Raw genomic sequence first — 23,891 nt, 5'->3', positions numbered from 1 at the left:
ATCATTTTGGATTGAAACGTAGTTGTACAAGTCTGAATCTTCCATAATATCTATCTGGGTCAATATTCCTTTTTTCGTTTATATATTATGGAGTATCTAGCAGACAGTTTACTGTAAGATATTATGCCAAAAACAATGCGTTGCAAATTGCAATCAAACTATTTGTGTTTGGATCGGTAGATAAACTCCCTCAATTATCTTATTTGAGGATATAAACTTCAGACATAATTATTCGTATAGAGTCGATCAGACAGCTAATTGCGCTGTTTGTTATACTTCCAAGTTGTTACAATAACCTTATTATTATACAAATTCTATTCTTTTGATATAGTTATCTTTTTTAAATTTTTTTACGAAATATATGGAAAAACAATTTTTTTGGTTGTAGAGGAATCTACAGTTCATTTTTTAGGCATAAACTTTCTAGAAACATTTTCTCATATCTTGTTGATATCACAACAATCTGTTTTCGAATTTCGACAAATAAAACCGAAATGGGAGAACGCGTTGGCGATTACGGCGGAGTCATTCTATTTCAAGTCATGCGTATGCACATTGTTGTACCGCGGATGAATTTAGAGTCACCCGTCGGTATTTAGGAACTGCAGCATCACGAACACATCCGAACGGGTCCCGCTGATCCTTCCAATAAAAACTCGGGTAGATAACGGTAAGGACATATCAAAAGAGAAAGAGGGTGACAATTCGAGTCTGAATTGAAATCGAACGTATGTATATAGTTCGATTCAGTGGTTTTCTGACTCTTTCTCGCAAGACCTCTTATGGCCAGAGAGCGAAAGAGAGAGCGCCGAGATCTTGAAACCTTCTACTTGGCCGTCTGTTACAAATCGACGAGTCATGTAAGCTTTTCCTTCATTTTCCTTTTCTGCTATTTGGGTTCGTCTTGATCGGTTGGGATTTTTCCTCTGTTTCCAGCAGATTGCTTGGCTGGATCTTGTTCCTGTATCGCAGTTCTATTGATTCATAGTAGTTGCCCGTGATTGTTCGATCGTTTTCTTATCGTCTGTGAGGCATTAAACCTGTGTGCCACAATGACTGCTCCACCTGCTAGGGCTCGGGCGGACTACGATTACCTCATCAAGCTTCTTCTGATCGGGGACAGCGGTAAGGGTTCTCATTGATACCTGTGGAGTCGATTTCAATTTCCTGTATTCTTTCAGATGGTCATTTCCCGCAAGGCTGTTTTTTCCCCCCCTCTTTTCCCCGTGTTGACTGGCAGGTTTTCCCAAATCGGTTTGATAGACTTTTGGTTTGTTGACTCCGGCATGGTTGGATCTGTTGGCGAGGTTTCTTAGGCTGATAGTTACTTGGAATGTATGAGTTTCATGAGTTCCTTCATGCCAGTGGAAACTAGATTGAGTTGGATTTACTTGTGACCTAGAATCCAAAGTGAGGGATTATATAGCACCCGAATATGGTTGCACTAGGATTATGCAAGCTAAATCAGATCCTAGTTTACAGGTCATGTCCAAGTTAATAGTGCTTTGTTAAGACCAATTTTGCCAGATAGATAAAAAATAGTATAGTTTAGTTATTGCTTATCTTTTATGTGATTTATACCTTCCTTCTAACATGCATTGTTAAATGGTATGTTTTTGTGTTACACATATTGCTTAGATTCATATGTAAAATTCCTTTTATGGAATAACTACCTGGTATATACATTTTTTTACATCAATTTCTTAGATCGATTGGTTAGATATATTTTTAAAGTACTGCTAAATTCATATATTTGAAAGGGAGCCTTGGTGCAACGGTAAAGTTGTTGCCATATGACCAAAAAGTCACGGGTTCGAATCCTGGAAACAACCTCTTGTAAAAAGTAAGGTAAGACTGCGTACAATGGATCCTTCTCCGGGATCCTGCATGACGAGAGCTTCGTACACCGAGCTGTCTTTGTTTTTTTTTTTGCTAAATTCATATATTTGGCACATGGTGGTATATATTATCATGATACAATTGATGTCGTCTTTTAAAAATTATGGACCCCATAATACACCCTCATCTGTATCTCCATTCTGCATATGCATGTTGTTCCTCAACCATATACTTCATGCTATGTTTTTAAATTTTTTTTTTTGCCTGAGATTTTGAAGGTATATCTTTATCTCACAGGGAGTAGGTTCCTGATCTTTTCCAAGAAATAAGTTCATTTAAGTGCACACATGTAGATATTTGTAGGAAAATTCATCACTCTTTCAATTATTAGATAAGATTGTAACTTGCGATCAATGCCCTAAGCAACTCATGCAGAAACCTAAGAATGGACTTTGCAATACATTTAACTGTGTTTAGGAGATAGCTTGCTCTTTTAAGATATGGACATTTGAATCATGACGCATTATGTTGTATGCTTTGTTTGTTGTTAAGAGGAGGTATATTTGCTAGTTTATAATCATATTGGAGGCAGTTTAGTAGCATCAAAGAACATATTGTAGCTAACTCTACTGCTAAAGTATAACATAAAGCAAGAGATTATATATTGTGCCCATGTTTCATCGGAACCATGGATGTGCAATATGACAATAAAGTGATCTAATTCTTCACTAGAGATCCAATGAGTCATGATCCGGTGGTAAGGATCGGGGGCCCACATAAGAAGGGGTCAACGACACGGGAGAGTCAAAGTCCTGGCTGAGCGGGGTGGGGAAGTTGCCTGGCCGACCGGCCGGAGTAAATCCCGGGCCGGTGCATGGATAGCTCGACCTGGGGTCGAGCTTCTGACGGTCACAAACTCCCTTATAGAGGAACCGTTGTGCCGAGCGGCCGATCCGCTCGGTCGAACCGCGGATCAACCAGATCGTACTCCAGTCCGAGTATTTGACCGAGTGGCCTTCTCGCCCGGTCCGATGCGCATACGCACCCAAGCGCCCTGGAGGCCGAACGTGTATCCCGTCCGGCCCAGTAAGAGACAAAAGACTTAGAAGAGGACAAAAAGGGCAGCTAATGATATCATTCTCGAGACACCTGCCGCCGACAAACAGCATGGTCGGCGGCCGGGCTGTATCGAGGATCGTACGGCGGAAGTTTCCACTGTTGTAGCAGAGATATGCTCGGATAGTTGCGGTATGACGTTAGGCACGCTTTTCTGACACAACCATTATGAGGTATGCTTTGAGGAACGTGCACACCTCGGGAAGCGTGCACGCGCCTCTCCGGGGTCCTATATAAAGACCTCCGGACTTCGATGGAGGTATGCTTTTCTCATCTACTATAGCCACAGTCTCGTTATTTTACCTCTGCTTCATCTCGCCTTTGCCTGACTTGAGCGTCGGAGGGTCGTCGCCGGGAACCCCTTCCTGGCCCGACTTTGTTGCAAGTTCACTGGAGCTCCACGTCATTGCGAAGATTGCCCGAAGGCAGCAGAGAGCACCACGCCCCCAGTTTTCATTGACTCAGCGCTCGGACAGGATCAAATTGACGCCTTATGTGGGAAAACACCTGAATCCGAGCAGAGAAGATGGAAGAAGCTGGACGCCAACTCATGGTGACGCTCTCTCTCAAAGAGCTCGACGCACTTATCCAAGCGCGAGCTGCGAAGATGGTTGAGCAATAACAGAAGGCCCAAGCCGAGTAGATAGCGCAGCAGGCCGCCTCGGTTTCTGGTGGCCGAGCGGCGATGGATGACCGACCGGAACAATACTCTACCTGGGCACAGAACAAGGGGCAGACCGGCACACCAGGAGACGTGCCGCCCGCCCCTATTCCGTTCCATCGGACACTGTTCCATACTTCGTTGGAGCTGGCCCTAGCCAACCAGGGATCGTCAGATGAAGCGCCCGTGCGGGACGACAGGAAGGGGAAGGCGCCGCTTGCTGAGTCATCCCTCGAGCGGGTCAATCGCCAGTTCTCTGAGGCAATCTTACAAGACTCTCTCCCAAAGCATTATGCTCCCATATCGATCGGAGAGTATAGCGGCACAACCGATCCGGACGACTATCTCAGTAAGTTCGATAATGCTGCTACTCTAAATCAATACACCGACGGAGTCAAATGCAGAGTCTTCCTTACTACATTGTTCGGTTTGGCACAACGCTGGTTCCGGAGGTTGCCGGACGGATCAATTAAGAGTTTAAGAGACTTCCGAACGACATTTTTTCATCACTTTGCCAGCAGTCGACGCTACCAGAAGATCAGCGTCAACCTCTTTTCCATGAAGCAAGGGCCAAGAGAAACTCTCCGAGCCTACATCCAACGCTTCAACTAAGCAGCTATGGACATCCCTGCGGTCTCGTCTGAGACAATGATACATGCTTTTACACAAGGCTTAGTCGACGGGGACTTTTCTTCACCGTGGCTCGTACTACGACTCATATGCTTATTGAGTTTTCTTACTGCCTGGCCGTTATCATGATCCATCGTTCGTAAAACAAAATATTTCCCAGGGTTATAACAACCTAGATCTACTAGATGATTTCTGAAAAATTTCATCCTCGACTCAGAAAATCTTCATGCAAGTTTCCGGGCGCGGGCCTTGACGATCTTTCTCGTCTAGTCTGCACAAGGTTGGTACAAGAACCTCTGCGATCCACACGAACAAATCGATGGAGAGAACCTTGACAGAGGATCATGCAGAGGAGAGAGAGAGAAGGTGAAAAGGAGGTTACACTCCCACTTGTGTTCAAGTGGGGCCACCACTCAAGAAGGGGCTTTGAACCCGATATCAAGAGTCACAACTCTGATCTCCCCACGCACACACATGTGGCATCTTGATGATGTGGAACATCATCGTCCACTTAACGCCAACTCACAAACGAGGTGAAGTCAAACTCGACCTTTCATCTTCCTCTCAAGTCAAGTCAAACTTCCCATGGTCGATCAAATCTAACCATCGGTTCAAGTCAATTTTAATTTAATGAATCTATTCATCAATTAAATTGGCTCGATCTAGTCCAAATTTACGAACCAAATCGAGTCCAACTCTAGTTTACTTCGATTACTCTTAATCCAATTTGGTTCATCATACGAACCTAATCCTTTTGCACATGAACCTAATCTTCATCTAATTACCCTGTGTATGTTCTAAACCCGGTCTCCTAAGTAATAAGTAATGAGCTACGATCACATCATTACATTACCAAGTTACAAGAACGCTGAGATCCAACATCACCTTGGCGATACTAACTTCAATCAAGTGTCCTCCTAGACTACGTGTCATCATCCTTCGTATCATGACATCTAGTCATCAATGTCACATTCATCCCAAGTAGACACTCAATCGAATCCTGATCAACAGACTCCTTGAAATGATCGCTCAATCCTCATGGGCTCGCCACGCACTCGTCTACCTACCTCGTCTCGCGCTTCATAGCACTCCATGAATAACGATGTCACCACAGATATGGACTAGATCACCATCCAACTCACATAATCTGCTAACCAGTATAATTTAATCGAATCACCTTTATAGTCACTCGCCCTTACGAAGAAATCACGAAATCAAATGTAGACTCATAGTGTGAAATCATGCGATTAGTAATTAGTATATATAACACTCGATAAGTAATAACCACGTATATGATACGACATTTCGTACGTGGTTGATTCATTCAGTGACTACGGATACTGTGTACCAACTGATATCTCATATCCAGATACGAGTCATCAGTCATCGAAGTCGCTAGCATGCGTGCTTGTGCATTAACATTGTCCCTGAATGTTAATACTGACTAGGACAGAGTAGAGTGTTCCCTATATCATCTCACTATCGATTCAACCAATCGATTGATATAGGTAAGAACTTTCTACTCAAGGACGCTATTATACTTAGTTATTTGACACCAATACAAGTAAACATAATAACCATAAACAAATGCCTTTATATATATAAGAAATATGATACAATGAGTCCATACAACAATCATCAAATGATTGGCTCTAGGGCTCTAACTAACAATGTTGAAAAAAGCAAGTGAGTATATTAACTTGGAGGAAGCGCAAGTGGCCCGAAAGAAGGAAGCGCCAGGCGAGCCCTCAGCCCAAACCGAACGAAGAACACACACCAACCAGCAACCGCCGAGAGGACCACGTATCGAGGGGATGAGGCCACCTCAAGATTCCAGGTCGCCCGCCGTTCAGCACATTGCGGCCAAACAACCTAGACAAAAAGGCAAGGTATGGACGCCCATGTTTTGCAAAATCCATCAATCAGCCACTCATAACACTCGAGACTGCCGGAGTCTCCCCCCGGTCAGCCAACCCGAGTCGAGGAACTATCGACTGGAAATACATGCTATGGGATGCAGCCAAGAGAAGGCGAATGGGCCGACGATCAGCTTTGGTCCTGGCGACCTAGAGGGAGTCGAAGTGCCGCACGATGACACCCTCATCATCTGAGCGGTAATAGCAAACTACACTATTCATCGCATCTTTATTGACACAGGGAGTTCGGTCAACATCATCTTCAAGAAGGCGTTCGACCAGCTCCAGATCGACAGGGCGGAGCTGCTACCAATGACCACGCCCTTGTTCGGATTCACTGGTAACGAGGTTCAACTAGTCGGTCAGATGAAATTGACCATTTCGCTCGGGGAAGAACCACTCAGGAGGACGCGGACCGCTAACTTCATCATTGTGGATGCGCCCTCGGCGTACAACGTCATTTTGGGCCGACCGGCCCTCAACGAGTTCCGGGCTGCCGTCTCAACTTTCCATCAGAAGATCAAGTTCCCCGTGGAAAACCAAGTGGGAGAAGTTAGAGGCGTTGCTATGTGGAGATGGTGCGAGCCGAGTCGAGGTCCGCTCGGAAGGTCCGCTCTCTACTTTTGTTTATGAAGAAAAGGAGGAGGTACGGATCCACCCTGCCGAAGGGAAGAAGGCAGAAGTGATCGACTGCCTCCAACAAAATCACGACGCTGCGATGCTATCCCGTCAAGCAAAGGCAGTGACTATAACGAGCGTAATCATCGAGAATCTCACAGGCCGGCTCGCATGGTGCTAGTCTCCAAGCCCTGACAAACGGAGAGTTTGCATCGACTTCCGTGATCCGAACAAGGCGTGTTGATTTTTACCCGGATTGACCAAATGGTGGACTCAACCGTGGTTATCACCAAGTGCCGCCGCCTGTGAAGACCAAGAGAAAGTCACCATTACGGATTCAAGCTACGTACCAACGGCTCATGAACAAGGTGTTCCGAAAGCAGATCGGGCGAAACTTGGAGGTATACATAAATGACATACTCATTAAATCACTTCGAGCGGCCGATCTGTGTGCAGATATAGAAGAAACCTTCCGGACGGTGAGAACGTATGGAGTCAAGCTGAACCCCCAGAAATGTCTGTTCGGAGCCAAAGGCGGACGCTTCCTGGGATACCGAGCGTGGCATTGAGGCGAACCCTAGCAAGGTGAAGGCATTGCAGGATATGCCGCCACCCAGAAATCTTAAAGAAGTTCAGCGTCTCACCGGTCGGATAACAGCATTATCGCGATTCATCTCCCGGACGGCCGACCGAGCCTTGCCCTTCTTTAAGATTCTGCGCCGAGCTACTAAATTCTAGTGGGATGAAGAATGTGACCGGACGTTCGAAGCTTTGAAGGTTTATTTGAACTCTTTGCATGTATTAGCCAAGCCAATTATCGGCGAGCCGCTCCGCGTCTGTTTATCATTGACCGAGCATGCTGTTGGCTCGGCGTTGGTACGGCCGGACGACGAAGAACAACCGGTGTATTTTCTAAATCACATTCTGAAGGATGTCGAATCTCGCTACACTGGTCTCGAGAAGCTTGTTTTCGCGTTATTCCTCGCTGCTCGGAGGTTCCGGCCTTACTTCTTGGCACATACGATAATCGTTATGACGAACAGTCCTCTAGGGAGAGTCCTCAACCCAGAGGCGTCCGGACGGCTTATCAAATGGACAACTGAGCTCAGTGAATTCGACATCCAGTATCAGCCTCGAACGACAATTAAGGCGCAGTCCTTAGCAGATTTCATAACTGAAGTACGGAACCCCGAGCCAGCAGCTTTATGGAAAATATTTGTGGATGGATCATCCACTCGGCTCGGAAGTGGAATCGGTATCTTACTACTTTCTCCTCAAGAAAAGCGGATGTATCTGTCTGTCCGGCTGGATTACCGAGCAACAAATAATGAAGCTAAATATGAGGCCCTCATAGCCGGTCTGCAGGCTGCTCGACATCCGCAGGAGCTTTCGAAATAAACAACGCACGGCTCAGGCTCTATGCGGACGCCTTCGAGAAGCTCAAAACCAACTTCGAGGAAGTTGTCATACAGAAGATTCCCCGAACGGAGAACCAGGCGGCAGACGAATTAGCTAAACTTGCGAGTTCAATATCGTCGGTTGTCATCCAGCAACCGATTGAGCATGTATCTTTGGTGGCACACATCGACAAAATGGAAGGTCTCACGTTCCCGAGCGATTGGAGAACGTGCATAATGGAATTTTTACGCTCTGGAACTACACCTCCCGATCGGGAGGAAGCCCAGCTACTGAGAAGAAGAGCCGGTCGGTTCACCCTCATAGGGGACTAGCTCTACAAGAAGGCCTTCTCCCGACCGTTGCTAAAGTGTGTCAGCTCAGAGGATGCGGAATATATATTGAAGGTAGTGCATCAGGGATCTTGTGGAGGACATCCCGGTGACCGTTCGTTGGTAAGGAAGATCCTGTTAGCGGGGTGCTTCTGGCCGACCCTTCAAGAAGATGCCGCCCGAACCGTCGCCAACTGCCTGTCCTGCCAGAAACACCACTGCTTCTCCCATTGGCCAACGGAGGAGATGAAGGCGTCTACGGTATCCTGCCCGTTCGACCAGTGGGGTATGGATATTGTAGGGCCTTTTCCCAAGGCGACTGGACAACGGAAGTTCTTATTGGTAGCAGTAGATTATTTTTCAAAATGGGTCAAGGCCGAGCCGCTAGCGAGAATAACCGAGCAGATGGTCAAGAAGTTCATCTGGCAAAACATAATATGCCGGTTCGGCATTCCCCGACGGCTCGTGTCCGACAATGGGCGGCAGTTCGCCGGCCAAGAGCTCCAAGCATGGTGCGAAGGGTACGACATTCAGCAGCACTTCACTTCCGTAACATATCCCCAAAGTAATGGGCAGGCCGAGGTCACCAATCAGGAGATCCTTCGGATTCTTCGTGTTCGGCTCGACCATATAGGGGGAAGCTGGGTGGATGAATTGCCGGGCGTGCTATGGGCCATCCGCACGACCCCAAAGGTGGGAACTGGCGTTACTCCGTTTCACTTGGTATATGGAGGAGAGGCGGTCGTCCCAATCGAAGTCGATGTAGAGTCCGAGTGGATATTGGGCTACGACAAGGACAACGCCGAATGGAGACAGCTGGAGCTGGATTTGATTGACGAGGAGCGAGTCAAAGTAGTCGTCCGGCTAATGGCATACCGGCAAAGGATGAAACAGAATTATAACAAGCGAGTAATCCCCAGAGCGTTTCAGGTCGGCGACCTGGTATGGAAGAAGATAAAGCCAGTCGACGATGTGAGTAAGCTGGAGGCTCCATGGGCCGACCCCTTTAAGGTCATTGAAAAGCTTAGATCGGGTGCCTACTATCTCAAAGATCAAGACGGGCGATGGCTAGAACGACCATGGAGCGCGAACCATCTTCAGCCATACCGAGCTGGGTGAAAGGTGCGCCAATGTAATCATTTAAGCATGTTTTCGTTCTCCTGTACCCTTTGGCCGCAGGAATAGAATCACAAAATACAAGGGTATACCGATTTCCACCGAACGACCATCTCCATCAAACCGTCGAGCGGCGACGTTAAATCCCAGAGTCGGGCCGGCGACTATAAACCCCCCGGTCCGAAGACCTTCGAGCGGCGACATTAAATCCCAGAGTCGGATCGGCGACTATAAACCTACCGGGCCGAAGACCGTCGAGCGGCGACGTTAAATCCCAGAGTCGGACCGGCGATTATAAACCCTCCGGCCCGAAGACCGTCGAATGTCGCTCGGAAAGAATGCGTTCGGAGAAGTAAACAAGAACAGAATTGAAAGGATATATTGACTCGATGCATGACTAGTACATATACAAAAGTAGGATAAAAGTCAGATAAATGCGGATAATATTAACTCGTTGAGCGACGAGTGTACAGATGAAACATCAAAATTTAAAGGCGCTCCTCACTCCAGAACATCAAAGATGGGCTCAGGGATGATTTCCAGCAGTCCGGCCAGGTCTCTGGGGGGGGGATAGACGCCGTCTCCGGAAGATGACCCTTAGCCTTCAGATAAGCAGTTGTAGCCTGGATGACTTCCTCAAAGGCCAGGACTAGCCGATCGCTGAACTTCTCGCCGAACTCGTCCGAGCGGAAATAGTTCTGCCTCATCGCCGCAAAACGGCCTGATTCGCCGTCTTGGTACTCCTCGAAGGCCGCTCGGGTAGCTTCGAGGGTGTCCTGGAGATCCTTCTTGTCTCCTTGAAATTTAGCTTCATCAGCCGAGCGGCTTTCTCGCTCGGTGGACAGCAGGCCGGTCAATTCTTGGACGCGTTGCTCCAGCGCTCGGGCCTGCACATTCTTTGCCTCTAAATCAGAAACGACCCTATTCTTCCTGTTAGTCGTTAGCTTGATCTCCACCCAGTTCTGCGCTCAGATGAAATAATATCAAAAACCAAGCAAAATAATCATATAGGAGTTTGAGGGGCATACCCTGGTAGCCTGCTGCAAATGGCTGTCACCAAGCTGACCGGGAGTCATTAAGGCAACACGGGCCCTCGCATCCTCCCATATTTTGGCAAGTGGCCCGCGGATGGTGATTTGATGCTCGGGGGCAGTCGGCCGATCAGCCGTCAAAAGGAATTCTTCTGTTGGGAGGTGTAGGATTGCCTTAATCACTCGACGGTCGCTCGGATCAGACTGGGCTGAAGTTGAGCGACCGGACGACTCTCCAAGCGGAGCGGAGATTATGCCCGAGCGCCTAAGCCGACGAGGGGCTCGGGGCGGATAACTGACGGGCTGCACTTCGAGGGAGGCCGCTAGCAGATCGAGTTGTGAGGGGGTTCGATCCGAGGAAATTGCCTCGACCGAAACGGGGGCCGGGTCGACTGCTGCAGAAGGAGCGCCGACCTGCTCTGATGCTGGTTCCACAGATGTAGCCGAATGGGCAAGAGGTTTCGACCGGCGCCACTTGCGTGTCACCAGTGGAGCGTCGTCAGCCGAGGGCCCACCATCCTCTGGCGTAGGATGTCCAGCGGACGAAGTAGCATCGCCGACCGCCTCGGCTGCAAGTTCCTGAACGACCGACTCTCCGACGGCGGGTGGATCTTCTTCGCTCTCACCCTCGTGTGAGCTGACCGACTCAATGCCTCGGTCGACCATCTCCTTAGTTGTCGCCGCCTCTATCTCAGCGACCCTCAACTTCATTCGATCAACGGCCTTGGCACGCCACATGATGTCGGTTGCATAAAAGAAGTATAAATCAGTTAGATCAAAAGGAAAGGGGGAGACAAAAACGCTTACCCATGCTGCTCGGAAGCTTCGTTCGGATCAGACTCAATCCGAATATGTACAGCACGCCCTCACAAAACAGCTTATGAATGTTGAATTTCTGCCCGGCCAGTTGGTTGGCTGCATGGAGGTAGGCCGGCTGGCTCTTGTATTTACCAAGGTCCGGCGGGGCCGGCACGGCGGTCTGCCATTTGGTTCGGAAAGCTGGCAGCTCGGGAAGACGAAGGTAAAAGTAATACTCCTTCCATAAAGAGGACAACTACTCCACACAACAGCCTGAATGAGTTCAGGACGAGTTGGCCGAGCGGGAGGCGGAAATAATTACACACTTCAAGGATAAACGGGTGTAGAGGAAAACGCAAATCGGCTACAAACTGGTCTCGAAAGAAACAAGTAGTACGGGGCGGCGGGTCGTGTGGCCGATCGGAAGAGGTAGCTAATATCAATCTATAGGCAGAGGGGAGTTCGAAGTCGCGGACGAAGTTCGTCGCGTCACCCTCATCGAACCGGCTCTCCATGGTCGTATACCAGAGGCCGGGAGAGGGATTAGACGGTTGCGAGGTGCTCGCCATCGCCGGAACAGTAGAGAAAGCAAGAACCAAGGAACAAAGGGATGGATGAAAGAGAAGGTCGGAACAGTGCAGAACTAACATAGATGTTGCTAAGAATACTAAAGAAAGCACAAAGAAGAAGATAAAGGGCAGGGATTCCTTACAGGAAAGGATGGCGGAGGCAAGGGATTGTCGGAACACGGAGAAACAAGTTCGCCGGAGCACTGAACAAGATGGAACAGAAGCCTTCGGATGCGCGCACGCGATAACGCGAAGCGGCTGGGGGAAGAAGAGATGTCCTTATAAACGTTGGGCTTGATCGACCGGAGCCGTCCGATCCAGGTCACGGGATCCGAGGAGCAGATTTGACCGCCGAATTCAAAAAGCCAAAGGTCACATCAGCCCTGACAGCTCGAGCGAGTGGTGACGGCTGCGTGACCACGTGGCGCCCGCTCACGGGTCGCATTTAATGAGCACCATTACGCAGGCGTGGTCGCGTGCTCAGCCTTAATGGCGAGGATTTACACAAATTCCGAGAAAATTCTAGGGACATCAGCATTGACCAATGTCGGAGCGGCGGGACAATCACTGGCAAACAAAATTTTCCAAGTGCCAGCAGGGGTCGTGCCGAGCGGCATCGCCCACTTCCGCAGTTCCTGATCGGATAGACACCAACATCGGTAGCCGAGCGGCAGACGTGGCACCAAGCCAATGGTTCAGTCAGTCGGATTTGCAGCCTCCTTCGACTAGACTTGAAGGGAGAGCACGTGATCCGGTAGTAAGGATCGGGGGCCCACATAAGAAGGGGTCAATGGCACGGGAGAGTCAAAGTCCCGGCTGAGCGGGGTGGGGAAGTCGCTTGGCCGACCGACCGGAGTAAATCCCGGGCCGGCGCATGGATAGCTCGACCTAGGGGCGAGCTTCCGACGCTCACAAGCTCCCTTATAGAGGAACCGTCGTGCCGAGCGGTCGATCCGCTCGGCCGAACCGCGGATCAACCATATCGTACTCCCGTCCGAGTGATATCATTCTCGAGACACCTGCCGTCGACTAACAGCATGGTCGGCGGCCGGGCCGTACCGAGGATCGTACGGCGAAAGTTTTCACTGTCGTGGCAGAGATATGCTCGGATAGTTGCGGTATGGCGTTAGACACGCTTTTCTGACACAACCATTCTGAGGTATGCTTTAAAGAACGTGCACACCTCGGGAAGCGTGCACGCGCCTCTCCGGGGTCATATATAAAGACCTCCGGACTTCGACGGAGGTATGCTTTTCTCATCTACTGTAGCCACAATCTCGTTATTTTACCTCTGCTTCATCTCGCCTTTGCCTGACTTGAGCGTCGGAGGGTCATCGCTGGGAACCCCTTTCCGGCCCGGCTTTGTTGCAGGTTCACCGGAGCTCCACGTCATTGCGAAGATCGCCCGAAGGCAGCAGAGAGCACCACGTCCCCAGTTTTCATCGACTCAGCGCTCGGACAAGATCAAGTCATGAAGCACCAAACACATTGAAGCCGACTGTTATTCATCGAAGACGTCATTTTTCAAGAAGATCAGTGCAACATTCTATATACTTCTTCAAAAGAAATAGAAGAGATATAATTGAAGGGGATGAATTAGGAGTTCCCCAATAATAATTGCATTAAATACCTTTATACGTAGGAGCAAAAGTTTGTATATCTTTTTTTAATTTATTTTTTATTTTTTTAAAAGTATGTATATCTTCTTAACACTCTTTTTCTGCACATGGCACTTTAGCATTAGAAGTTCAAAACATCAACAGGATAATTGAACATATAGTTGTAAAAAATGATCAAGAAGGCCCAGAAGTACATGATTTCGACACTTTTGGATGAGTCTAGAAAATTATTTATTGAAATTAGGCTAGTTGAAATTAACCACCGATTAGACTCCAAAACATTGTGATGACTTAATTTGCTTTAATTCAAAGTAGAATGAAATCACATATTAGAAATATTAACATCATAGAGTGAGGACGCTATAGATAGAATATGAATAGCTGCTGCTAGAAATTGTGGAATAAGCAATTAACAACACACTATTGAATACTTTGCAAGTGAAATAAGCTCAGATTGAATTAAACTGAAACCATTTAAGTAGGTCCGTGCATCCAAAGGAGTGAGCATACACTCTGGTTAAGTGAAGTTGTATCCTTTTGGCACCATGTGAGAATTTGATGATTCTCAATATAAAAATTATGAGCTGAATAAAAGTTTCAAGTGTGGGAAAGGTTACTCTCTAAGAATAGCTTGAGTATTTGGAATTAAGTATCTTTGTTACTGTATGACTCGCTTAATGTTCTCTTTCCTATTTGGTGTATCTCTCCCTGGATGAAGATATCTGTTTGTCATAAATAACTGTTTTCATTTAACATCCCCCTATCACTCTAATACCAAACCAGAAAAACTAACATATGCAGCTTAAATTCAAAAAACTTGCATAGAAAGATGAATGGCTAAATACTCGTGGTTGGAGATCATGCAACAATAGGTGCTGAATTTTGTCCTTAGGTTGATTTTGTTGGGCTATCAGCATATTGTTCGACTTTCAAATGGTTGTTTCAAGAATTCCTTGAATGCGGATTGCTTTCACTTGTTTTTTTTTTCAGCTGACATGTTGAATGATACCAATAGCAGAAATCACTTAGAAGCAAGTATTAACTCATTTTGATAGAAGATGAATGATGTGGTGCAGGTGTCGGAAAGAGTTGCCTCCTTTTGCGTTTCTCTGATGGTTCCTTCACAACAAGTTTCATCACCACTATTGGGTGGGTTATATTTCTAAACATATAATTTTATTTTATTTTTCTTGTTTGTTTTCTTCTTTAGATTCTGAAAATAGTTATTGGAGTAAAGCTTTATGTTTTCTCCACAGTATTGATTTTAAAATCAGAACTATTGAGCTTGATGGCAAGCGAATTAAACTACAAATTTGGGACACCGCTGGTCAGGAGCGCTTTCGAACCATAACAACTGGTATGGTAGTTGTTTTCTGAACTATGATTTACAGATGCAAATTTTGAAAAAGCGTTGGCGGAGTGACAATACTTTTATTGTAGCATACTATCGAGGCGCCATGGGCATTCTGCTTGTTTATGATGTTACTGATGAGTCATCCTTTAACAGTAATCACTTTCATCTTTTTAGTTCTTATAATTTAATCATTGTTATTCCCATAATACATGCTTCTCAAACATGCAGACATTAGGAATTGGATCCAGAACATTGAACAACATGCTTCTGATAACGTTAACAAGATTCTTGTTGGTAATAAAGCTGACATGGATGAGAGCAAACGAGTATGCCCTTCTAGTCTGCTTGATCTGGTCAAATCTAGGGCTTTCACCAACGATGATTTTTAACTGTAATTCACAGGCTGTACCGACTGCAAAGGGACAAGCACTTGCTGATGAATATGGGATTAAGTTTTTTGAAACTGTTAAGTAGTAATATGTCACATCATTTTGCTTTTTATCTATTTGTTATTCATCTGCACTAAAGTTGATTGCTTGTTTTTTTTTTACATCACAAGAGTGCAAAGACAAATCTAAATGTAGAAGAGGTGTTCCTTTCAATAGCTAGAGATATCAAACAGAGACTTGCAGAGAGTGATAACAAATCTGAGGTAGGCTTCTTTTTAAAGGAAAAGGTTACTCATATTGGGTGCTTGGTAGCTTTGATTAAGACAATCAATTCCATTATGATGTTTGAATGGACTAATTTCTGCAGGAATTACAATTTAATTCCAAGTTGTCTAACAACTATTTTTATTAGCCTGGGAGTTCTTTTATGATATTTATTTATTGTTAATTTCCATTGATTGGTTAATGATTTTTAGATCATAAATGTTGATTACGTTAGACAGCCAATGCTATTGATGGTTTCATTTGATATTTTAAGTTTTTTACGCAACTTAAGTTGATGAGGTCTTAATCTGGTGCGTGATGGTTCAGACATATTTTTTTTCTTTATTTAAAATTAATAGTAATTAGAGTTTGATTGAATTCTTTTACAATCATTCTGATCCTGGAACCCAAAAAGAAGAACGAAAATTCAGCTCTACTTCAATGTATTTATTGACCTCCAAAGGATACAACTTGGATGAATTTGGTTTCGTTATTCCTTGCCCTGATAAGTTGTTTGACTGCAGGATCAGACAATCAAGATCAACAAATCAGACCAGTCCGCAACCGAGGCTACTGCAGCTCAGAAGTCAGCATGTTGTGGGTCTTGAGATCAATCAAAGTGCCACCAATGATGAATTGGATTAAATTGGGATCTAATTTGCTTGTTATAGGTAATATGACTTGTATGGTCTGAACATAATGGAACATGAGGTCTAGGTGCTTGTAATTTTAGCTCGGAGAACTGATGCCACGTTTATCTGTGCTAGGGGATGGCAAACCTCCAGTTCCTGCTCTATTGTGTTTATGAAACCAGTGTTCTTAGTATGTATGATTTCCCAGGCTGTCAGGTAAGTTGTCCTTTGCCACAGATTTTACAGGATAAGAGCATATTATTTTACTAATTCAGTCCATTGTCTTCTGCTGTATTTACGTTTGAAATGAAATATCAAATTGTTTGCCTTTCTGCTGCTGTTTGTTGTGCCGTCATATTATTGTTTTTGCTTAGGCTTCTGAAAGATAACAGAATAGATATTCTAACGCATTTGCATCTTGATTTTGAAAGGTGTTGTTTATATATATATATATATATATAAGAAGGAATGAAGAATCGATATCCTTATGCAAAGAATGTTATGTTATACAATAGTGTGCAACAAATATGTTTTTATATTTTAAATACAAAAAATGTGAAAAAAAATAATAAAGAGATTTCATTTGAACTGTGCCACCTCATATGGCCTCACCATGTCTGCCCATTTGCGGACTCGACTTGTCGTCTCTGCTGTGATCATCTTTGCGATCAGCTTGGGTCTCTCTTGTGGCTTGCCCGGTGGCCGCCGAGAGCTTGGAAGGAAGCGACGGCCAGTTGAAAGTCTTGCGCACAAACAACTCAAGCTGCGGTCGTGCTGTAACCTGCAATCTTCCTCAATAAGGGTGATGCATTGATTAGAGAGGTTGAAGATTAGGCAAGCAAATGGAGAGAGATGGATGCCTTTTGTTGGCTTCGATTGGGACTCAAAAAATATTTCACATGAAAATATGTACTATGAGAATCATATAGAAAACCAGATTAAAGTTATTGGATACTTGATAAAATGATCTGAAACTCATTTCAACCTAAAGTTCAGGAAAAAATAATCTAGTTTCCTGAGTAAGGTCGGTATGAATTTTCTAACTTGATTGGTAGAGGTGTTGACGAGTAGATTTTTCTTGCTACTTTTCCTTATGGAATGCAATTGAGCCCAAGGATTGAGAATCTAATATGAGATATACATTGAGGAGAGTAGAAGATAGGTCAAAGTCTTTTGTGGACTTTTTGGGGAAGTTCACATCCTTAAGCTTAGTGATTGTTGTTGAAATCACTAGTTCACTCTGAAATCCAAGGTAAAAGATCATTTATTAAGATTTATTAATTTAAATTAAATATTTATCAAGTAAATTTATAATTTTAGTATGTATCATAACTAATAACATAAGATTGTAACTTTGTAAGATCATGCAATAAAGTGAATCAAGGAGATTATTAGATTGAAAATTGTAAGATCAGCTGCTTTTTTTATTTCCATCTTTACAGAAGTAATTCCTTTTGTTTAAACTTGATTGAAGATCGAAGGATGGTTCAGAGAGCTTGCCGGACAATAGGAGTCCATAGATTATTTTGGGGTCAATTATGAAAAATAAAATAAGATTACAAATGATGTCATATCTGTGACGTTTGCAACCTTTTAAGCATGAGCATGTGCGGTGTGGCTATCAAAACAATTCTTTGTGGTTGGTAGACTATGACTAGTTCTATCCCCCATGCTTTCCCAGTCCAAAACTGTCTTCAAATAATCTGATTTATTAGAATATTTGAAGGATGACTCTCTTATCCATTTGGCTGCTGACCTCATCGTCGATGATGAAGATGACGCCAGGATTACACGCGGAGACTGGACGAAGTCTAATGCCTCAAGCTCAAGTTTTTAAATATATTACATTATTGTTTTTTAATAATTTGAATTTTTTGAACCGACTAAGCCGTGAGTATCGTTCAGTCAATGCTATGTTTTTCAGACATTTAATTAGTGTCGAAATTTCATAGCATGACTCAGGATTCGTTACGTGTAGTCTTTATCTACAACCAGTAAGTATACCGTGAAACTTCCTAAGAATTTATTTGTGTCTGTCCTCACGGGCCAACGTCGACTTAGATGATTGACTCCGCGTATGCATCGGAATATATGTAGTCGTCCATTCCGGCTATTAATTCAGTTGCAATCAAATTACAAGGATGAAGCCTAGTTCAGCAGATCATGAAACGATTCCGGAGTGTAATCTCGACCTAGAGCTATTGATCTCCGGTGACGATGGTATTCAAGTGCACCAGGCGAAGCTGCAGAGGAAGCGGAAGAAGGCAGCCCACGACGATGACGGTATGTTCGAGTGCAAGACGTGCCACCTCCGCTTCGCGACATTCCAAGCGTTGGGCGGCCACCGGACCAGCCATATGCGCGGCGTCAACCAGAAGGCAGCCCGGCCGGTGAAGGGTGGCGTTGTGCTCCACCAATGCACGGTGTGCGGGGCGAGGTTCACAATGGGGCAAGCCTTGGGCGGCCACATGCGCCGTCACAAGGTCACCGGTGGGTGGAGGAAGGAGGAGAGGAGGGAGGTGGAGGAGTTTGGGGTGGCTCCTTTGGAGGTCAACATGTTCGATGTGGTGCGGAAGAGCGCAAGTTCTTGCCAGCTCCTGGAATTGTTCGTTTAATTAGTTACAAGATTCCATGAATTAGATTCACAATATCTATTTTAAAATCTCGATGTATCTAACGACAATTTCAATTCGGTAATAATAGTTGTGGTAGCTGCCATCGTACAGCGTTTGCATTTTATTGCATGCTCTAGACTATATTCGATCCTTTCAGAATTTTGATTTAAAAAATGTGAAAAATATCCTATTTTACATTTCGGCTAAATATGGTCGTCTATAATATTCTAATGTTAATATAGATATAAAAGATTCAGCGTTTGCATTTTATTTGACGAGATATAGATTTATCTCGTACTATATTTCTATTCAATATCTATGAGAGTTTACCATCGTGGTTGTTTACCAAATCACACCCTAACTAAACTTTTTCCTCAAGTTATCTTTGATTTTTCAGTTCATTATAGATTTAATTAATTTTTCTTTTTGAAATTATTTCCATGGCTGAAATCTATGACCACAAAATCACGGCAATAATTTTACACTAAAGGCTCCTCTTCAATCTACTTATTTAGTAGATTGGTGCCCCAGGACTATGGTATCATAGTAAAATATTTAAATTATCACTTAAGTACTCGTAGCTCGATCTCTAACTATGACGTATGATTCTGTCCGAAAACAATGAAGAAGACTAGTTGGGGATTGAACTCCTTGGTTGACTGTGTGAAGACTCTACTTCGATCTGCAACACAAAGAATGTCAGTACGGGGTTAGGGAAAGGGCCTCTGGCATTAACCTTCCGACGCTCAAGTTAGTACCGGAATGGTAGAAAGATGGAGTAATGTAGTAATAGTGAGAGCACGAGCACAAATAACATATATCATATACCTCTGTTGGTGCATGGACCCCCCTTTATATAGTGCTCTAGTAGGCGACGTGCACGCTCCTCAAGGTGCGAACACGTTTTCCCGATCGTCCTATGAAAAGACATGTCAGAAAAGTGTATCGATACCATACCTTAACAGGGTATACAAATCTTTGACATGATAGTAGAAGCTTTCATCATACGATTTGTCTGTTGACCATGCCTTGTTGTCAACGACATTACCTCCTAGAGGGATGTTATGAGATATAAGAGGGATCTCACTGTTTGGCCGAGCGAGGAAGCCACTTAGTCGGGATTCCCCGCCCGGTCGATTTCAACTGCTCTTCTCTGTAGTACCTTAGTTCAGTAGACTGTCTCTTGCTCGACCGGACAGGCGCTCTAGTTGGCATAACCTTCACTTAGTCAGTTATGAACATCTAATGTTCTTTCTATAGTATCCCTGGCCGGACAAGCGATTTACTCAGATGAGCCACCTGGCCGATCGGATCCTTCAGGCCCGATCGACAGTTAGTGTCAACTTCCACTCGGCCAATTTTGGTAGGCCCGTTGGTTCTTTGGCGTTAACCGTCTTAACTTTAACCTCCACGTCGACTGCTATCTCCACCTTTGACCCATTCTTGGTGGGCCCCCTTTTATCACCGCATTTGTTGGATCGTGAATTCGATAAGGGGGGTGAATATCGATAAAAGAATTCTCGTAGAGTAAGCGCACAGCGGAAAATAATTAAGCCAAAGTAGACACAATGATTTACTTGGTTTGGAGCCTTTGGTGACTCCTACTCCAAGGCCCGCACACAAGGGTGCTTTCGATGGGCAATCATGAATAATTCGAAAGATTATTACAAACTAAGTACAGGAATTAATTAGCGAAAAAGAAAGCCGACAATAAATAAAAACAGAATTAACACTTTTGTCGGAGAGCTTTCGTAATGTCGCAGGAGCACAGAAGAGTAGATCTTTCATTGTTGTCTTAACTCCAGCCTTTACCCTCCTTATATAGGAGGTTCGGGCGCCTAAATCCTTTCGGGCGTCCTGAATATGACGTAGCCGAGTCAATCACAAAGCTCCATGTGTCGACGCACGGAATGGATAAAGTTTGCTTCCGAGCGCTCGGATCCATTCCGGGCGCCCGGACCTCAGGTTAGGACTTACCTTTGCTAGTCATCTAGTTTTGACTAGACTTCTCTCTCCCAAACATCAAGTCCTGTTTGAGTCAACCCTTGGTCAATTGTCAAACATCGAAACCCTAGAGGTCAATTGCACCAACAATCTCCCCTTTTTATGTTTGACAATTTTCTTAAGTTAGGCTTGAGTCTTTTAATGGTTAATTCTCAAGATTTGAGAAATTCGAAAAAGTTTGAGAGTAGGTTAGGAACTTAACTTAAGATTTTTCTAACTTAAGATATCATTCTCCCCTTTGACACACATCAAAAGGATATGAACTTAAGGGTTAGTTTCTATTAGGTTTTGCACCAACAATGTGCGAAAATTTTTTTGAAAGTGAGTTTTCTAAGTGACAAAAGTGACTTTTGAAAGTTTAAGTTACTGATAGTGTATTTTCAAAATATTTTTCAAAGTGTTTTCACAAAAATTTGTAAAGCAAAGAGTAATTTTGTAAAAGATTATGAAAATAATTTTTCAAACTTAATTTCAAAGATTTACAAAAGGATTTTTTAAAGAGTACTTTTAGTCTTTCAATCAGAGTTACCCCTTAACTTGACACATTCTTAGGACTTCATGTTAACCACAAGTAAAACTTTTTATGTGTCAAGGGGGTTGATCCAAATTAAAAGAACACAAAACTTGAAGATGAGTTTTCAAAACATTTTCAAAAAATTTGGAAGTGGTTGTGTATCAAAACCTTTTAAGAAGACCTTGTCAACTTAAGTTTTTTTTTTTAAATGTTTACTAAGTAACAAAATAATTTTTTTTAAAAAGTATGTTAAGTCGTAATGATTTTTGAAAAGCATAGAGTGTTATATATATATATATATATATATATATATATATATATATATATATATATATATATATATATATATATATATATATATATATATATATATATATATATATATATATATAATAAAAAGTTTTGAAAATATTTTAAGAATATTTTTCAAATAAAGTGTGAGAAGGTTATTCAAAATATTTTCGTATTTATAGATTTTCCAAATATTTTTATAAAAATAATTTTTCAAAAGATTTTACAAACATAATTCTCAAAAACACCTCTCTTGACGTCAACACTCCCCCTGAAATTAACACTCTCTCTGAAATCAACACTCCCCCTCCTAAAGTCAACACTGGGGTTTGGATACCCAAGTGTTCTACGGGATTTAGGGTTAGCAATATTTTTCTACATAATTACCTCTATATACTTGGTATAATTGATCATTTATTAAACAACTAGTCTAAAAGATAATTAATTTTAGATTTAGGTGTATTAAAATAATTTGTTACTAATTTAATAGCTTAAATTTTGTATTAATTGATTGAGTTAATTTAATGACACTCTTTGTTATAATATTTATTTCATTTTTTGTTTTAAGTAAAATTAATTAAGTTAGTAGTCAGTATTAATTCGAAGTTGAATAAATTAGTAGATTAATTAATCTATTAAATTTTTTCTTTAAAAAAATAAGATTAGGAATTGAGTAAATTAAATAACTTGTTAATTTCAAATTGTTAAATCACATTTAAATAAAATAGACTTAGAACTAATTTTAATTTTAATTTTAATTTAACTTTAAGTCTGGGTTTAGTTTAATTTTAACTTAATTAAAATTTAATTTTAAAGTTTAATTATAATTTTAAAGTTTAATTTTAATTTTAAATATAAGTTTTATTTTATGTTTAAATTTTAAGTTTAAAGTTTAATTTTTAACTTAATTTAAGTTTTAAGTTTAACCTAATTTAACTAGTTTAATTTAGTTTAATAAATTTTAAATTTAATTTAATCAGTATTAATTTAATTTAATTTAATTTTTATTTGAGTTGATTTTAAATTTGATTTTAAATTTTAGTTTTAGTTTTGATTAAGTTAGTTAAAAATAAATTTTAAAATAGTTTTTAAGTTAACTAAAGAAAATTTTTAAAATACTTTTTAAGTTAAGTCTTAACATAATTTTTAAGTTAAAAAGATTTAAAATAATTTTAAGTAAAAGATTTAAAATAATTTTTAGTTAAAAAAATTAAGATATATTTTAAGTTTAAAATAATTTTTAAATTAATTTATTTAGTTAAATTAATTTCTAATCTAAATTTTAAGTTAAATTAATTTTTTAAAAAAAAATTAAGCTAAATAAATTTTTAAAATAATTTTTAAGTTAAAATACTTTCTTAAAATAAATTTTTAAGTTTAAAATATTTTTAAAGTTAAATAATTTTAAAGTTAAGTTAATTTTTAAAATGATTTTTAAGTAAAAATACTTTCTTAAAATAATTTTTAAGTTAAATTAATTTTTAAAATAATTATAAAGTTAAAGTTAAATTAATTTTTAAAATAAGATAATTTTTATGTTAAAATAAATTTTAAAATGATTTTTAGATAATTTTTAAAAAAAGTTTTTTAAAAAATTATTAAAATGATTTTTAAAAGAGTTTTTAAAAGAGTTTTTAAAATAATTTTTAAAGAATTTTTTAAAAGAATTTGAAAAGAATTTTTAAAGAATTTTCAAGTTAATTTTTTAAAGATTTTTTAAAAAAATTTAAAATTATAATTTTAAAGTTTAATTTTAATTTTAAATATAAGTTTTATTCAATGTTTAAATTTTAAGTTTAAAGTTTAATTTTTAACTTAATTTAAGTTTTAGTTTTAACCTAATTTAACTAGTTTAATTTAGTTTAATAAATTTTAAATTTAACTTAATCAGTATTAATTTAATTTAATTTAATTTAATTTTTTACTTTAGTTGATTTTAAATTTGATTTTTAATTTTAGTTTTAGTTTTGATTAAGTTAGTTAAAAATATTTTTTAAATTAGTTTTTAAGTTAACTAAAGAAAATTTTTAAAATACTTTTTAAGTTAAGTCTTAACATAATTTTTAAGTTAAAAAGATTTTAAATAATTTTAAGTAAAAGATTTAAAATAATTTTTAGTTAAAAAAAAATTATGATACTTTTTAAGTTTAAAATAATTTTTTTAGTTAAATTAATTTCTTATCTAATT

The 23,891-nt window shown here is 41.5% G+C and overlaps 2 protein-coding genes across 2 annotated transcripts; both read left to right on the top strand.

Annotated features, from left to right (window-relative positions):
• Positions 1-715: 715 nt before the first annotated feature.
• LOC122018001 (ras-related protein RABE1c-like) lies at positions 716-16,553 on the top strand. The gene is made up of 10 exons (XM_042575742.1): positions 716-860; positions 940-1,125; positions 14,717-14,789; positions 14,897-14,997; positions 15,081-15,146; positions 15,223-15,320; positions 15,397-15,459; positions 15,554-15,646; positions 16,172-16,318; positions 16,415-16,553. Exons 2-9 carry the CDS (start codon positions 1,053-1,055, stop codon positions 16,253-16,255), a joined length of 651 nt encoding a protein of 216 aa, XP_042431676.1. The 5' UTR covers positions 716-860; positions 940-1,052; the 3' UTR covers positions 16,256-16,318; positions 16,415-16,553.
• Positions 16,554-17,386: 833 nt separating this feature from the next.
• LOC122018009 (zinc finger protein ZAT11-like) lies at positions 17,387-18,942 on the top strand. Its single transcript, XM_042575752.1, has one exon. It carries the CDS (start codon positions 18,421-18,423, stop codon positions 18,892-18,894), a length of 474 nt encoding a protein of 157 aa, XP_042431686.1. The 5' UTR covers positions 17,387-18,420; the 3' UTR covers positions 18,895-18,942.
• The last annotated feature ends 4,949 nt before the right edge of the window (positions 18,943-23,891 follow it).

Source organism: Zingiber officinale, chromosome 1A, assembly GCF_018446385.1.
Source record: "Zingiber officinale cultivar Zhangliang chromosome 1A, Zo_v1.1, whole genome shotgun sequence".
In the NCBI taxonomy this organism is placed as follows: domain Eukaryota; kingdom Viridiplantae; phylum Streptophyta; class Magnoliopsida; order Zingiberales; family Zingiberaceae; genus Zingiber; species Zingiber officinale.
Note: the sequence above shows the minus strand (reverse complement) of the source record. Positions and strands in the feature narration are given on the sequence as shown.